The 17,607-nt window shown below is 42.1% G+C and overlaps 1 protein-coding gene across 1 annotated transcript; it reads left to right on the forward strand.

The window, feature by feature from the left end:
* The first annotated feature begins 13,978 nt into the window (after positions 1–13,978).
* LOC104221674 (subtilisin-like protease SBT3) lies at positions 13,979–17,119 on the forward strand. Its single transcript, XM_009772784.2, has 2 exons — positions 13,979–16,163; positions 16,362–17,119. Exons 1-2 carry the CDS (start codon positions 14,399–14,401, stop codon positions 16,913–16,915), a joined length of 2,319 nt encoding a protein of 772 aa, XP_009771086.1. The 5' UTR covers positions 13,979–14,398; the 3' UTR covers positions 16,916–17,119.
* Positions 17,120–17,607: the final 488 nt, after the last annotated feature.

The raw sequence follows: 17,607 nt of genomic DNA on the forward strand, positions 1-17,607 counted from the left end.
AATGTAGGATGATAATCATACATGGCTTTAGACTTTAGTGATTACATAAAATCAGGCTAAACGAAAAAATTCTTACTTAGAATAGAACGGGTGTCAATTTTTGTTGTCCCTTTGTCTCTGTATTTTGTTTCAACTAAACGGTTACTTGTGTTTTGGTTCTGCTTTTCCATAAGAAAACTCGCACGTTTTCTTTCATATTTAGCATCGTCCTAGTAGAAGTTTCTTTCACGAACAGATAACTTAGTATTTTGGTTCATTCTTTTGTATAAGAAAACTCTTTTGCCTTAATTTGTTTCAGATTAAACTACAGTGGTATCGGAATACACGTTAAAAAAATTAGTTACCACTTTTACATGGTTGCCAATTATTGCTTATTATAAAAATTAGTATTTGTAATTAACCTTATAAGTGATCTAATTCTGTAAATATGTTTAACATCGTATGTGCATGTAACTTAAACTTTTAAAAGTAACTACTATTATCTATCTTATTCCCAAATTCATAGATTGAAGTATACCCTTTGTCATGCTCAAGAGTCAAGACCCTTTTTCTTAACTGGAGAGCCCGACAGAATAAAAAAATGAAGGTTTTCTTGGTATGCTGCATTTATGAACACTCTTTGACTTTTAAGGTCCTCTTAATTATCAAAACTTCATTTTACTTTAACAATTTTATCAAGTAGTCACTCCTTAACTTCTGTATAGTTAAACACATGCATGGCTTAACAATTTTGTCTGGATCATATATGTAAGCAATGTTCTTCATGATTAATGGACCATATCATGGCAATCAGAGCTATCTTTTTTCCTTGCTTTTACTCTTTTTGCTCTTTGGCTATCCATGATATTGGCTGTCACTATCAAAATGAGAAAAGATTGATAAAAGAAGGAATGGGGTAAGATATTAAAAGAAAAATAAAATTGTAAATTGGAGTTAAAAAGGCAGCTCGGTGCACGAAGCATCCCTCGTTCACACAGGATCCAGGGAAGAGCCGCACCCCAAGGGGAAGGGGTGTGTATACGGTCAAAATCGGGTTTGCCCTTTTTTTATGGCTAACATAACAGACCAAGGTTCGACTTCGTGTTAAATCGAACCATGGAGCAAAGTTAGATTGCCGAGCTCGTGACCCAGTGACCGGTCAGGCCTTCGAGATCGGCCAAGATCGAGACCGAGCGAGATAAAGATCGAGCGGGATCTAGGGAAGTTTGCCGAGCCAAGTAATAGAAGGCCGTAATGTCCGCAATCCGGCGAGGATCACGGTAGAAATCTCGGCACATATCAAGAAGAGGCAGATTAATTAGCTAATCAGGAGATTTCTTACTATATTTAGACTTGTATCAAGAGTAGGACTCCTCTACTATATAAAGGAGGTCTGATCATTTGTAAAACACATCACATTCACGCAATACAAAGCAATATACTGCCTTTCTTTAGTTTTCATTATCTTGCTACTCTGTTGAAACTTCACTTGGTTCAAGAGAGATCAAATTCGAGGGCCAAGGCTATTTGATTCACTGGGTTGACATTTATTTCTTTTACAATCAATTTCCATATTAATATATAGATTCTTCATTTATGCCAAGTTATATCACATATCCTTAAAACCACATATAAATTCAATTGCTATCCGATTTTAGGGTAAACGGTTTGACGCACTGTGGGGCTAAGGATAATAGTGATTACTCTGTACAAAATTTCATAACACACTATTTTTCACTTGTTCTTTGAAGTATCTTTGATTCCAGGATCAGAATGTCGAACTCTCAGTCAACACCCCTTAACGTCGGCAACGGTTCTGGCTACCACAACGAGAATGATAACATAGCACCAAGAAACGACGTACCCCCCGTTGGCCTCAATGGAGTTCCGGCTGTATATCCAATCAACGTCAGCTCACATATATCCTTCAACGCTAATTTGGCAGTCGACCCCAAGGACAGCGTCTACGGGGACAATCGATCAGCCGCTCAAAATGAACGCGACGTTGAGGACGGCGGGGTTAACCTGCAAGTGATCTTCGAAATGTTGCAGGCCCAACAGGCAGCGATAGCCCAACCCCAAAATCAGAATCACACACCGAGCAGGGTCGAGCTCGAGCCGTCCTAGGAAATTGTACACAGGGTCGAATCAGTTTCAAGGAAATCAAGTGAGAAAGAATCGGAGACCAATCCTGCTATCATGAAGATGCTCGAAGAACTAACAAAGAGAATCGAGTCAAGGGAAAAGAAGATCGAGGAAAACAACAAAATGGTGAAAACTTATAACTCCAGGATCGATCAAATCCCCAGAGCACCACCAATATTGAAGGGGCTAGATTCTAAAAAATTCATACAAAAACCTTTCCCACCAAGTGCGGCTCCGAATCCAATCCTCAAGAAGTTCCGCCTGCCCGAGATTTCTTAATATCATGGGATGATCGATCCGGACGAGCACGTCACCTATTACACGTGTGATATCAAAGGGAACGACCTAGAGGATGACGAAATCGAATCTGTCCTGCTAAAAAAATTCGGAGAGACCCTGTCGAAGGGTGATATGATATGGTACCATAATTTACCGCATAATTCTATTGACTTGTTTGCTATACCTACAGATTTTTTTGTAAAGGCACATGTCGGGGCCATCAAGGTCGAAACGAGGAAGTCAGACCTTTTCAAGGTAAGGCAAAAGGACAATGAGATGCTCAGAGAGTTCATGTCTCGATTCCAAATGGAACGAATGGACTTTCTATCGATCGCTGATGATTGGGCTGTTCAAGCCGTCACTCAAGGATTTAACGTTCGAAGTTCAGTGGCTTCACAACAGTTGAAGTAGAATTTGGTAAAATACATAGCTGTCACTTGGGCTGATGTGCACAATCGGCATCAGTCGAAGATCAGGGTCGAGGACGATCAACTTGGGGCCCCTTTCAGGTTCGTTTATCCTATCACACCCGTCGATAGAGTTAAAAGGGATATTGATCGAGAACCAAGGTCGAACAGATATTCATACAAGCCATATAGTGGAGATCGCATGAATAATGGACTTGGGAAGAATCCTGTACGGAATGAAAGGAGAAATGATCGAGGTCAGAGCTCTCAAAAGCTCATGAGCAAAAGCGGCTTCAACAAGCCTATCCGACCCAATAAAGCACCTCAGTTATCACAGTACAACTTTAATGTTGACGCAACCGCCACCGTATTAGCTATCGGATGCATCAAGGATACCAGATGGCCTCGACCTCTGCAAACCAATCCAGCTTGAAGAGATCCCAACCAAAGGTGCGAATATCATGGCACTCATGGCCACAGAACAGAAGATTGTCGGCAATTAAGAGAAGAAGTAGCCTGGTTATTCAACAACATGTATCTTAGGGAGTTTCTCAGCGACCGAGCTACGAATCACTTCAAAAATAGGGATCCAACAAACAAAATGAACAAGACTAACCCCAGCATGTCATCCATATGATCATCGGAGGAGTTGATGTTCCTCAAGGTCCAATGTTCAAGCGTACCAAAGTATCAATCACGAGGGATAAACGAACTCAAGATTACATGCCAGAAGGGACTTTGTTTTTCAATGATGAGGATGCGGAGGGAATCACACAGCCCCATAATGATGCACTGGTAATATTTGTACTCATGAATAAAACTCGAGTTAAATGTGTGCTAATTGATCCGGGTCGCTCGGCCAATATCATTCGATCGAGGGTCGTAGAACAACTTGGCCTACAGGATCAGATCGTAGCAGCAGCCCGAGTGCTAAATGGATTCAACATGGCTTATGAAACTACTAAGGGAGAAATAACATTGCCACTAAATGTAGCCGGTACCACCCAAGAGACCAAGTTTTATGTTATTGAGGGGGACATGAGATACAATGCCCTATTCGAAAGACCGTGGATCCACAAATGAGGGTCGTGCCCTTGACCCTTCACCATGTATTAAAGTTTCCGACACCAGAGGGGACAAAAATGGTTTATGGGGAACAACCCGCCACAAAGGGGATGTGTTCTGTCGATGAAGTAATTCCAATATCAACACTCTCATCGACAAAGGACTCAGGTTCGAAAGTGAAACAAGAAGCCAAATAGCAATCATCGATGCTAGCCTCGACCCAATAGGATGAACATGGGACTAATGAAGACGATGATTATGGGGTTCCTCGGTCCTTCATAGTCCCTAATGATTCCGACGCTACTAAATCGACAGTCGAAGAGCTGGATCAAGTCATACTAATCGAGCATCAGCCCGATAAAAAGTGAACATGGACAAGGGGTTAACCCCCGAGCTCAGGAAAAAACTTATTTAATTTCTTATAACTAACATGGATTGTTTTGCTTGGTCCCACCTCAATATGACATGGATCCCACCGGAAATCACCACCCATAAATTAAGCTTGGACCCAAAGTCCCATCCGGTGAAGCAGAAAAGAAGACCCCAGTCCGAGGTCAAGCACACCTTCATTAAAGACGAGGTAACCAAGCTTCTTAAAATAGGTTCCATCCGGGAAGTAAAATATCTGAAAAGGTTAACAAACATAGTAGTAGTCCCTAAGAAAGGGAACAAACTTAGAATGTGTGTAGATTACAAGGATTTAAATAAATCATGCCCCAATGATTCTTCTCCTCTACCTAATATCGATCGCATGATCGATGCCACGGCTGTCCACGAGATCATCAATTTTCTCGATGCCTACTCCGGGTACAACCAAATTCAAATTGACCTGGATGACCAGGAGAAAACCTCGTTCATCACTAAATATGGTACCTACTGTTATAATGTAATTCCATTTAGGTTAAAAAAATGCTGGTGCCACTTACCAACGCCTAGTAAATCGGATGTTCGAAGAACAAATAGGGAAATCAATGGAAGTTTACATTGATGATATGTTAGTTAAGTCCTTGCATCCAGAGGACCATTTGAAGCATTTGCAGGAAACCTTCAGTATATTGAAGAAGTACAAAATAAAGCTGGATCCGGAAAAATGCGCATTCGAAATCGGATCAGGTAAGTTCCTCAGGTTTATGGTATCCAACCGAGGGATCGAGATCAACCCTGACAAGATCAAAGCTATCGAGGATATCACAGTACTAGACAACATAAAGGTCGTACAGAGATTAACCGGGCGCATTGATAAGTAGGGATTTTAACGAGTTTCATGCTCCTTCTTGCCTATGCTTTGATTATAAATTATTACAAAATAGTCCCAAAAGGCTCATAAGTAGTGCTTGATTTCAGGTTTGATCGACAAAGTGACGAAATGTCAAAGATCGGCTCAAAAGGAGTGAAACCTGCTCAATTATCAAAGACAAAGTAAACTGAGGGCAAACAAGCCTAGTGTGGACCGCATAAAGCCGAATGCGGCCGCGCTAGGTGATTCAGAGAGATGGCAAAATCAAGTTTCACGCAACGCGGCTGCAGTACACATTGCGCGATCCGCGGTGAAGGTTCCGCGGCCGCACTACCTTTTTGTACGGTCCGCGGAAGAGAGATTCAGAGAGATGGAGAATGCCAAAGTTCAAGCCATGCGGTCCGCGGTCATGATTGTGCGGACCGCGCCATCTGCCTCCGCGGCCACGGTCCATTCTACGCGGTCTGCGGAGCCCAAGTTCAGAGATCCCAAAATTGAAGTCCAAGAGCTTAGTGCGGCCGCGGTCCATTTTATGCGGCCCACACTGATCCCGCAGGGGTATTTTTGTCTAGTTTTTCCAGCCTAGATTCTTGTATTTTAATTTAGCCATTTTTGGCATCTTAGCTTCAAATTAACGATAGATTCTTGTATTTTAATTTAGCATTTAATTAATATGCCTTGTTCTTCATCTATTTCTCTATTTTCTCCTTCAAGCATGAGTAGCTAAACCCATTAGCTAGGGTTGTGACTCAACCCTAGTGTGGGTAATTGATGGGTGTTGCCATCTATTGTTAGATTGACTATGGGTATTTGTTATTTGTGTCAATTTTATGGTTTAATCTATGAATTGGTGGTTGCAAACACTGGTTTGTGCTAAGTTGACTTGGTCTTCTTGAGAAAGAGAGCCTAAGTCTCCAAAATTGACCCAATAAGGAATTGGGATGGACTCAAAATAATTGATAATCCCAATTAAAGGGTTAAACCTCGAGAGAGTAATCACCCAACTTGAACCCTAGTTGCTTGAGCTAATTTGCCTACCCATTTGGTCTCAAGAGAGTTAATTGGGCAAAATCACTCTCTCTACCGAGAGGTGTGAGAGTGGGTAAAATTGTGCAACGGTTATAGCATAAGCCCCAATTATGTCAATCGAACCTTAGTAACATCTACCCGTCAATTAGTCACCTAGGTAATGTCACGACCCTAGTGCCCTCCTTCCCATTAGATACAACTTAGCAATTATCTCGTAGCATAATCTAGTTTCAATTAATAGTTTGATAATAGTAGTTTATAATCAAAAACCCAAAAATGTATGAAAGTGACATTTGGAACAATTACACAACTCTAGTCTAGATAGATACTCGACTCCGTTCCTAGCTCCCTATGGAAATCGATCCCGACCCTCATATCGGGTAAAAACTATTTCGACCCTCTCTTCCTACTTTTTAGTAGTGTGGAGTTGGAAGCGATCACGCATAGCAACCATGGGGCGATTCATCTCGAGCTGATCCGATAAGAGCCATCGATTTTTCTCGTTGTTGAAGAAGAAAAATAACTTCACATGGACTCCAGAATGCCAACAGGCCTTGAAAGAGCTTAAACGATACTTATCGAGCCCGACGCTGCTTTATACGCCGTGGGCAAATGAACAGTTGTACTTATATTCGGAAGCATCGGAGATAGTGGTAAATGGAGTTTTAGTTCGGGAAGAACAAGGTACGCAATTTTCTATTTATTATGTTAGCCGAAAATTAGGTGAGGCCGAAACTAGATATCCCCACCCAGAAAAGTTGGCACTCGCTTTGATAAACGCCTCTAGGAAGCTAAAGCCATACTTTCAATGTTACCTCATATGTGTTGTAACAACTTACCCACTTCGAAATATTATGCATAAACCCAAACTTTCGGGACGGTTGGCTAAATGGGCCGTAGAAATTAGTGAGTATGATATTGAATATCGACCCCGAACAACCATTAAGTCTCAAATTTTGGCAGACTTTATGGCTGACTTTGCACATGCACTAGTGCCCGAGGTCGAAAGAGAGCTGTTGGTAAGCTCGGGGTACATTCTCGGGAATCTGGACCCTCTTTACGGATGATGCTTTGAATGTAAAAGGGTTCGAACTCGGCATCGTGCTAAAACTACCCACTGGCAACGTGGTTAGGCTGTATATTAGAACTGTGAAATTGACTAACAACGAGGCCGAGTATGATGCCATGATTGTAGGTCTCAAACTAGCCAAAGGCTTGGGAGCGGAGGTGATCGAAGCCAAATACGACTCCTTCATCGCGGTGAATTAGGTTAACGGAACCTTCGAAGTTAGATAAGAACGAATGCAGAGATACCTAGATAAGTTACAAGTAACATTGCATCGATTTAAGGAGTGGACTGTGCAACATGTACCTCGAGATCAGAATAGTGAGGCTGATGCCCTCACAAACTTAGGGTCATCGATCGAGGACATCGAGCTCAATTTGGGGCCCTCGTGCAACTCATGAGGTCGATGGTCGAAGAAGGTCACGCCAAGATAAACTCCACAAGCTTGACCTGGGATTGGAGAAATAAATACATAGAGTATTTGAAGATCGAAAAGCTTCCCTCATATCCAAAAGAATCGAGGGCCCTATGCACGAAGGCAGCACGATTCACCTTGTCCAAAGACTAAACCTTGTTCATGAGAATGTTCGATGGTCCACTAGAGATATGTCTGGGACAGGGCGATACCGAGTATGTTCTGAGGGTAGTTCACGAGGGCACTTGCGGAAAATCATTTCGGTGCCGAATAATTGATCCAAAAGGTAATTAGAGCCAGCTATTACTGGATCGACATGGAAAAGGATGCGAAAGAGTTTGGTCGAAAATATGACAAGTGCCAAAGACATGCACCAATGATTCACCAACTCGGGGAACTACTCCATTCGGTCTTGTCACCATGGGCATTCATGAGGTAGGTAATGGATATTGTTATCCCTCTTCCATGGCCCTAGGTAAAGCTCAATTTATTTTAGTTATGACTGACTATTTTCATAAGTGGGTTGAAGCACAGGCCTTCGAGAAAGTTAGAGAGTAGGAGGTCATCGACTTCATTTGGGACCACATTATATGTCGGTTCGAGATGCCATCCGAAATTGTGTGTGACAACGAGAAACAGTTCATCGGCAGTAAAGTAACCAAATTTCTCGAAGATCACAAAATAAAAAGAATCCTATTGACACCTTATCATCCTAGCAGGAACGGGCAAGATGAATCGACCAACAAAACCATCATCCAAGATCTTAAGAAAAGGCTATCCGACGCCAAGGGAAAGTGGAAGGAAATTTTGCCCGAAGTTCTTTGGGCATACTATACATCCTCGAAATCCAGTACCAGGGCTACCCCATTCTCGTTGGTTTATGGTATCGATGCTCTAATACCAGTTGAGGTTGGAGAGCCGAGCGTCAGGTTCTGATATGCAACAAAGGAATCAAATGATGGGGCCATGAATACGAGCCTATAATTATTGGATGAAAGGCGTGAAGCCACCTTCGTCCGATTGTCTGCCCAAAAATAACGGATCGAGATATACTATAATCGAAGATCCAATCTTCGATATTTCAATGTCAGGGACTTAGTGCTAAGAAAAGTCACATTCAACACCCAAATCCAAATGAAGGAAAATTAGGTCCGAATTGGGAAGGACCGTACCAAATCCTCGAGGTAATTGGGAAAGGATCCTATAAACTCGGAATGCTGAACAGGGAACCACTACCGAGCAATTGGAATGTAACTCACCTAAAACGACACTACTACTAAGGTATGACCCCTTTTTGTTTCCTTTTATCTTTTGACTAACACTTGCAGGTGATCGACAAGATACAACCCGAAGTCTTTAGGTCTGAAAGCACGCGTTGCACTCTTTTTTCCTTAGACCGGTTTTGTCCCAAAAGGGTTTTTCGGCAAGGTTTTTAACGAGGTAACAATGGATCGTGCTAACTTAGAATCAAAAGCCGATCACCAATCAATATTGAAGACTATGTTTATAGTATGCGAGATCTCTCTACAATCAACCTCGATTACTGTGGAGAATTACCCTCGAATATCGAATTGCTCTAGCAAGGAAATTATTTCATAATGGAAGGGTCTCGATAGGTAGGATTTATTGTAAGGGGCAAACGGTAGAACGAACCGTGCCCATGTAGATTGCTCGATCCCTGACAAAAAACATGTACGCATGTATGAATATTTTTGAAAAGAATAAAGAGAAGTACTTTCCTTGCAACTATCTTATGTCTTTTCCACTTTACAATTCCGTACTTTCGATCTCTTAAGGAAACGATCTCAAGGGCCGATTATAGCCAAAGTTCTGGAAACGAACTCGAACATATCGAACTATTAAAACATTGGGGATGAAAGACCTATTAGGCAACCCCGAATTTTAAAGGCCACGACCATACCCACTCGGGAACTGTTATCTTAGGCAAGCCTGGATAACTCGGGGAAGCAAGCCCACTAGGCTACACTTGAAATTAAAATACCACGACCATATTAACATAGCTTGGAGGCATCCGAGAACCGTAACAAAAATAGGCCTTCACAATTTTCATAACCGGTTCTAAAGGCTAGCCCTCGAAAAACTACATTTGAATTACTTATATCGGGAGAAAGTTTCTGGTGACACCGAACCTAAAATGCCTCAAAATTGAATAATGTAAAGGTAGGTTTGTTCAAACTTACACAACTTAAGTTATTTGGTGCTAAGGCACTCCAACCTTTGTGAACACAAGAGATAAAATAAAGGAGAAGTTTGAGAGTCGAAAGGGAAAGAAAAGCCTTGTATATATAAACAATATGTTTTACAAAGGCCAGATCAACCTAATATGAAAAATTTACAAAGGCCAAAACGGCCTAAAAAAAGATTCAAAAGAAAGCAAAAACATAAAGGCCAAAGTATCCTGGTCTTCATCGGAGGTGGCATCTCCATCCTCAAGATCCTCCCCGCCTTCGTACTCACTTAAGCTCTCGGAGTCTTCCTCAGGGAAGGCCAGCTTCCGGGCCCTGGTTTCCTCTACTTCGGCGTTCTCAATTTTGGCCATATATCGAAACCTTGAGCTTGAACCTCCTCGAGGGCTTCCCTTCGAGCTTTCCATTTTGCATGATCCACCATGCTCTCGACCTTCGCCTGGATGGACTCGATGTTAACCTTATATTAGGACACTTTAGCATCATCTTTGGTGTTGTCCATGACCACCTCCAATTTGGCCGCCTCGAGTTCATTGGCCAAGTTTGCCTTATCAGAGATAGTCGAGTCTAATTGGGACTGAAGCTACTCGATTTTCTTGACCTGCAACGAGGCCTTCTCTCTTGAAGCCCGAAGCTGGGACTCGGCCGTCTCCAACTCTGCTTGGACAGCCTCCTTTTTCTAGGCTAGATGTCCATATTCTTCTTAAACTCTTCAACCTCGGCTCGAATTGCATTTATTTATCTCTGAAGATCCCCGATCTGTTCAAGCCTCTGCCGGACCTGTAGAATCAGATCTTTAGTTATTATCTCCAATTCATCTTCACTATCATGAAGCACTCAGAATATCTACTCGGCTATATCAGCATGCTCATCCCGAGCCGTCACTAAGTCTACTTGAAGCTTCTCACTAAGAATCTTATAGGTATCGTTTTTCTCAGTGAGGTCCCGAAGCTCAGCCTCGCGCTCCTTTCGGATCCGAAGGAAAGCCTCGTGATGCAACACCGAAGCCTACAAGCAAGGAAGAAGATGTTAGAATTACCTACAACTCCAATTTTAAAAGAGATAATGGAATGTCCCTCGAAGTTGCCCGATTTAGAGCATGTTGGGCCTCATTGAACAGGCAAGCGGCTCCCACCACATTCATCACGGCTTGGTCTTCCTCGGTCGCCAAACATCTAAGGTAGTTAGTAATCCCACGAGAGGAGAGAAGACCCGGGCATCCTCTGGGACAGAAAGCACTATGTTGCACCTACGATCAGGGTTAGCACTAGGGGTAGGGAATTGGTCCACTAGCTTTGGGCTCGACGAACACCTAGTAGTGTCCGACGACGGTGCTTTCTTTGGCACCGGTAAGTCACCAAGCCCGGTGACATCTCCCAAAGTGGAAAACTCTATCCCATCCAAGAAGCTGTGGATATCAACCGCCCCCTAAGCGCTCTCGCAAAAGCGACCTTCCAACATATTGGCCTTACAGATTGTTGCATCGAAAATTGATGGGATTCGAAAATATCAATCACTCCGAGATCGTCCCTCGGGACCTCTTCAGCTACTCGGGGCCTCACCCTCGGTTTCTCCCTAGACCATCTCAGCTTAGGACGGAGTGGCCTTAGCTTCTTGTGACTCAGGAACTTCGACCGAGACTCCCTCATCAACCTCCTCTGGTTCGGAGGGCTTTTATGCGGTGACACCAGCCTGTACGCGGGTCACCAATTTGGAACTATTATCCTCCTCTTCATCTTCGGACTCATCCCTTAATCGGTGGATCCAGTCCGAAAGCATGGCACCAGTGTCCTCTTTAGGCTTGCGAGACCTCCTTGCAGGTCTTTTCTTTTCCGGGCCAGGGGAGCTCGGAGCCCCTTTTCTTCTCTTCTCTTTGGCCTGCTTTGGAGCAGGTGGTAGGGGAAGGACTTCTTCTTCAGCAGATGGGGTCCTCATTGCTACATCTTTCCCTAGGCCTACAAAGGAAGATGAGTAAGCTCGAGAAGAAACCCGAACGGTAACCGTTTTGAGAAAGAGACTTACCATGATTGGGGGCCTCCTATCGACCCTTCGACAGCTCCATCCAAGAACGCTCGGAGTATGGTCTCTATGACACAAGGCCCTCGACCCATTGCTTGAGCTCGGGGACTACGTTTGGCATCTGGGCTACAACTGCATCATCAAAATATATAGATGAGGAAAGAAGATAAAAAGTAAAAATTAAAAATTCAAGGCAAAGTAATACTCACGGTTCATGTTCCATTTCTCGCGAAATGGAGTGTCTTTAGCAGGGATAAGGTCTGAAGTCCTTATTCGGAAAAATCAGCCCATCCAACTTCGGTCACGAGCCTCATCTATGCTCGAGAATGAGGCCTTGCTGGCCCGGCGAGCAAGCTTGATTAACCCTCCTCGATAGAGTCAGAGAATGTAAAGACACATAAGGTGATCGAGGGTGAAAAAATATCCCTTGATTTTACTTAGAAAGAATCGGAGGAGAATCAATACTCTCTAAAAGGAAGGATGGATCTGGCCAAGGGTCACGCCGTACCTCTTGCAAAAGGCAACGATGACATGGTCTAAGGGGCCCATCGCGAAAGGGTAAGTGTAAACACTTAAGAAACCCTCCACGTGGGTAAAGATCGACTCCTCGGGCGAAGGTACCACCACATGCTTTCCAAACCAGTTGCATTCCTTTTTAACCTTGTCAAGGAAGTCAGTGGTAATTGTGCATATATACATCGAGACTGGTTCACATCGACCCGATATGGAGGAGGTCTTTTCAATCTTGAAGTCCTCAACAGTAGGGCACCCTACCAGAACGATATCCTCAAGGGGATATTCAGTCGCAACTCCATCGCCGACAGGCCTCGACGAGGAGGTGGTATCCTTTTGCGGTACGGTCTTAGAAGTTTTCGCCATTATAAAAGGAAAAAGAAGTATGGTGGTATGAGGTTCGCTTAAAATTCAAGAGATTTGGGAACAAGAGTTGCAAAGCAAAGAGATTTCTGAAGAGAAGCAAGAATGAGGGAAATTTTGAGCGTAAAGTTTGAGTTGAAGAAGGTGACGGTATTTATAACTTGCTGGTGGCGGTTCAGAATCGGTAGTGACCGACTAGCAACTGACAGACATTTAATGCCTCGGTAACCGAACCGATAGGACGTTTCAGTATCCACTTATCGCTGACGTCATAGTCGGGCTCATCGCTTATGTCATGGCCCATCGAAACGGGATTGGAAAGTTCATATGGTTTCTCGTCATCTTCTCTCCGAGAAACGAGGGGACTATCTGTATACGGTCAAAATTGGGTTTGCCCTTTTTGTATGACTAACATAACAGGGCATGGTTCGACCTCGTGTTATATTGAACCATGAAGCAAAGTTAGATTGCCGAGCTCGTGACCCAGAGACCGATCAGGCCTTCGAGATCGGCCAAGATCGAGACCGAGCGAGATAAAGATCGAGCGGGATCCAGGGAAGTTTGCTGAGCCAAGTAATGGAAAGCCGAAATATCCTCAATCGGGCGAGGATCACGGCGGAAATATCGACACGTATCAAGAAGAGGCCGATTAATTAGCTAATCAGGAGATTTCTTACTATATTTTGAATTGTATCAAGAGTAGGACTCCTCTACAATATAAAGGTGGTCTGATCATTTGTAAAATACATTATATTCACGCAATATATAGCAATATACTACCTTTCTTTAGTTTTCATTATCTTGCTACTTCGGTGAAACTTCACTTGGTTCAAGAGACATCGAACTCGAGGGCCAGACTATTTGATTCGTTGGGTTTGCATTTATTTCTTTTACAGTAAATTTCGATATTAATATATATCTTCTTCATTTGTGACACGTTATATTACGTATCCTTAAAACCACATATAAATTCAATTGTTATTCAATTTTAGGGTAAACAAGATGTGATGTAGGCAGCTACTCTAATGCAAGCATCAGTGGCGTAAATTGGAGTTCTAATTCTAAATCTAGAAAACTTTTTTAGAGGACTTAGGACATTAAGCATAGTATATATATATATATATATATATATATATATATATATATATATATATATATATATATATATATATTATGAGATTTTGATGACCAGTTAATTGATTGGTTATGGTTCATCATCTACATCTCATCTTAAATCTGTGGACCACTGTGGTGTACCACTTCTTGTCCATAGAATTGTCAGTCTGCTTTTCTTTTGGTGGCTATGGCACTATTGTATAAGGGATCCACTCCCTGTCTGCATCTTAGGTTCCATCATTGAGCATTATGAGTACTTAAAAGCATAGACATCGATCGACAGATTAAACTGTTGATTAATAAGAAGCTTTTTCCAAAATTAAAGACGAAAACTACAAGTCTAGAACTAAAGCAATTTTGATAATGATAGATGGAGAATTATCAAAAGACAGCTAGATATGATTAAAGAAGGGTACAGAGTTGAACTTGTTGAAAGCTTCCAATAATATACCAGTTTGGTACATAGTGAAATTATGGACAAAGTGATGGACAAGTTGGAACTAAGGGAATTCTTTGGCTTCCCATACCTAGCACTCCTCTATATAAGTAAGTTAGCTTATGTTTAAAAAAAAATCCTTCTTCAGTGTATTACTCAACATGGCAAATCATATTACCTTGTGTATTTGGTTGCTTTTCTTCTTTATTTCTATAATTTCACTAGCAAAGTCAGAAACATATATCATTCATATGGATTTTTCAGCCATGCCAAAAGCTTTTTCTAGCCATCATAATTGGTACTTGACAACACTTTCTTCTGTATCAGACAGCAGTACAAATTACAAAGACTTCTTGTCCTCAAAACTAGTCTATTCTTATACTAATGCCATACATGGTTTTAGTGCAAGTCTTTCTCCTTCTGAACTTGAAGCCATAAAAAATTCTCCAGGCTATGTTTCTTCAATTAAGGATATTTCAGTTAAAATTGACACAACTCACACATCCCAATTTCTTGGCCTAAACTCTGAGTCTGGTGTATGGCCAACGTCCGAGTATGGTAAAGATATCATAATTGGCTTAGTTGATACTGGAATATGGCCGGAGAGTAAAAGCTATAGTGATGATGGGATTAGTGAAGTACCATCAAGATGGAAAGGAGAATGTGAAAGTGGTACTGAGTTCAATTCCTCTTTGTGTAACAAGAAACTCATTGGCGCTCGTTACTTCAATAAAGGCCTACTTGCCAACAATCCAAATCTTAACATTTCAATGAATTCTGCTAGAGATACCGATGGACATGGAACTCACACTTCTTCTACAGCTGCGGGAAGTTATGTCGAGGGTGCATCTTATTTTGGCTATGCCACTGGCACTGCTATAGGCATAGCACCAAAGGCTCATGTGGCTATGTACAAGGCTCTATGGGAAGAAGGTGTATACTTGTCTGATGTTCTTGCTGCAATTGATCAAGCAATTACAGATGGTGTGGATGTCTTATCCTTGTCTTTAGGCATAGACGCGATTCCACTACACGAAGATCCTGTGGCAATTGCCGCATTTGCTGCATTGGAGAAAGGTATATTTGTTTCCACCTCTGCAGGAAATGAAGGGCCTTATTATGAGACTTTGCACAATGGAACACCTTGGGTGCTAACTGTTGCAGCTGGCACAGTTGACCGCGAATTTATTGGAACATTAACTCTTGGAAATGGAGTTTCAGTCACTGGCTTATCGCTATACCCTGGGAATTCTAGTTCAAGCGAAAGCTCCATTGTCTATGTCGAATGCCAAGATGACAAGGAACTACAGAAAAATGCACATAAATTTGTTGTCTGTCTCGACAAGAATGATTCGGTCGGTGAGCATGTGTACAATGTAAGAAATTCAAAAGTTGCTGGGGCTGTCTTTATAACTAATACAACTGACTTGGAATTCTACCTCCAAAGCGAATTCCCGGCTGTGTTCTTGAACTTACAAGAGGGTGATAAAGTTCTAGAGTACATTAAGAGCAACTCTGCACCTAAAGGAAAACTTGAATTCCAAGTGACACATATTGGTGCTAAACGAGCACCAGAAGTTGCTACCTATAGCTCAAGAGGACCGTCACCGAGTTGTCCAAGTATCCTCAAGCCTGATCTCATGGCTCCTGGTGCCTTAATACTTGCTTCATGGCCACAACAATCACCAGTTACTGATGTTACCTCAGGAAAGCTTTTTAGTAACTTCAATATTATATCTGGTACATCAATGTCATGTCCACATGCTTCTGGTGTAGCAGCACTTCTAAAAGGCGCACACCCTGAATGGAGCCCCGCAGCCATCCGATCTGCCATGATGACCACTTCCAGTGCGTTGGACAACACACAGAGCCCCATCCGAGACATAGGTAATGTTGAACTGTGTGACCATCTCATCTAAAAGTTCGATTCTTTTTCATGGACCAAACACGTGCAAATATTTTATGACTTTTTGGATGGTGTAGAATTTAAGACCTCTTACGTGCTCTATACCATGTTTAACTGTGTAAGCTTAAATTGTTAGAGTGAGCATGCATTTAATTATTTCGTTTTTTATATTTCAACAGGTAGCAGGAATGCTGCTGCTACTCCTCTAGCCATGGGAGCTGGCCATATCGATCCAAACAAGGCATTAGATCCTGGACTTATCTATGATGCGACACCACAAGATTATGTCAATCTTCTCTGTGCTCTGAACTTCACATCCAAACAAATAAAAACCATCACAAGATCCTCATCTTATACTTGCTCCAACCCATCATTGGACTTAAACTATCCATCCTTCATTGGCTTTTTCAATGGGAACAGCAGAGAGTCGGATCCTAAAAGGATTCAAGAATTCAAAAGAACAGTGACAAACTTACAAGATGGTACATCAGTATATACAGCAAATCTCACTCCAATGGGTAAATTTAAAGTTAGTGTTGTACCTGAAAAGTTGGTTTTCAAAGAGAAGTATGAAAAGCTGAGCTACAAGCTTAGAATAGAAGGTCCAATAGTTATGGATGATAATGTGGTTTATGGTTCTTTGAGCTGGGTAGAAACTGGAGGTAAATATGTGGTTAGAAGTCCAATTGTTGCCACAAGCATAAAAGTGGATCCTTTGACAGGACACAACTGATTATTCAATAATAAAGGGCAGCCCGGTGCACTAAGCTCCCGCTATGCACGGGGTCCGGGGAAGGGCCGGACCACAAGGTTTTATTGTACGGAGCTTTACCCTGCATTTCCGCAAGAGGTTGTTTCCATGGATCTATAACTAATTGTTTTCTAAATGAGATATTGTAACAGACAATTGTGAAATAAACATATATTCTTCCCATTATTTTCGTGCTGTCAGCTAGTGAAAAAGACTGGCAGATTACTTGAGCTTCGGAATCACTCTAACTTATCAAACACCTAACTGAAAATTAGTTGTGAACTTGGACCAGATAAAATTGAATAATTTGAATGTTCACTCATATCTTTACGGAGATTCAGCTTCTCCAACTCCGTTTGTCGACGACTTTTGTCTCTAAACTCCAGGATGATTACAGTATTAACTTCTTTTTACCTTAATGTTTGACTAAAAATGAGCCAAAGTGAAGCTTTAAATTGTTAAATTAAGGGCAGCCCGGTGAAAGAATCATCCCACATTCACGAAGGGTCCGAGGAAGGGCCGCACCCTAAGGGGTGTGATGTAGACAGTCTAACCTAATTCAAGTATCAGACTTGTTCTGTGGCTCGAATTCGTGACCTTCGATTACTTGGAGACAACTTTACCATTGCTCCAATGCTCCTATCCATATCGTTAATGTTACCTATTTTTCAATT

The sequence above is a fragment of the Nicotiana sylvestris genome, chromosome 4 (genome assembly GCF_000393655.2).
Source record: "Nicotiana sylvestris chromosome 4, ASM39365v2, whole genome shotgun sequence".
Classification (NCBI taxonomy): Eukaryota; Viridiplantae; Streptophyta; class Magnoliopsida; order Solanales; family Solanaceae; genus Nicotiana; species Nicotiana sylvestris.

Bases quoted from the DNA above. Each gene is read 5' to 3' on its own strand.
- LOC104221674 (XM_009772784.2), top strand. From the start codon at position 14,399: ATGTTTAAAAAAAAATCCTTCTTCAGTGTATTACTCAACATGGCAAAT. The intron at 16,164-16,361 runs GTAATGTTGAAC...ATATTTCAACAG, and splicing joins GAGCCCCATCCGAGACATAG to GTAGCAGGAATGCTGCTGCT.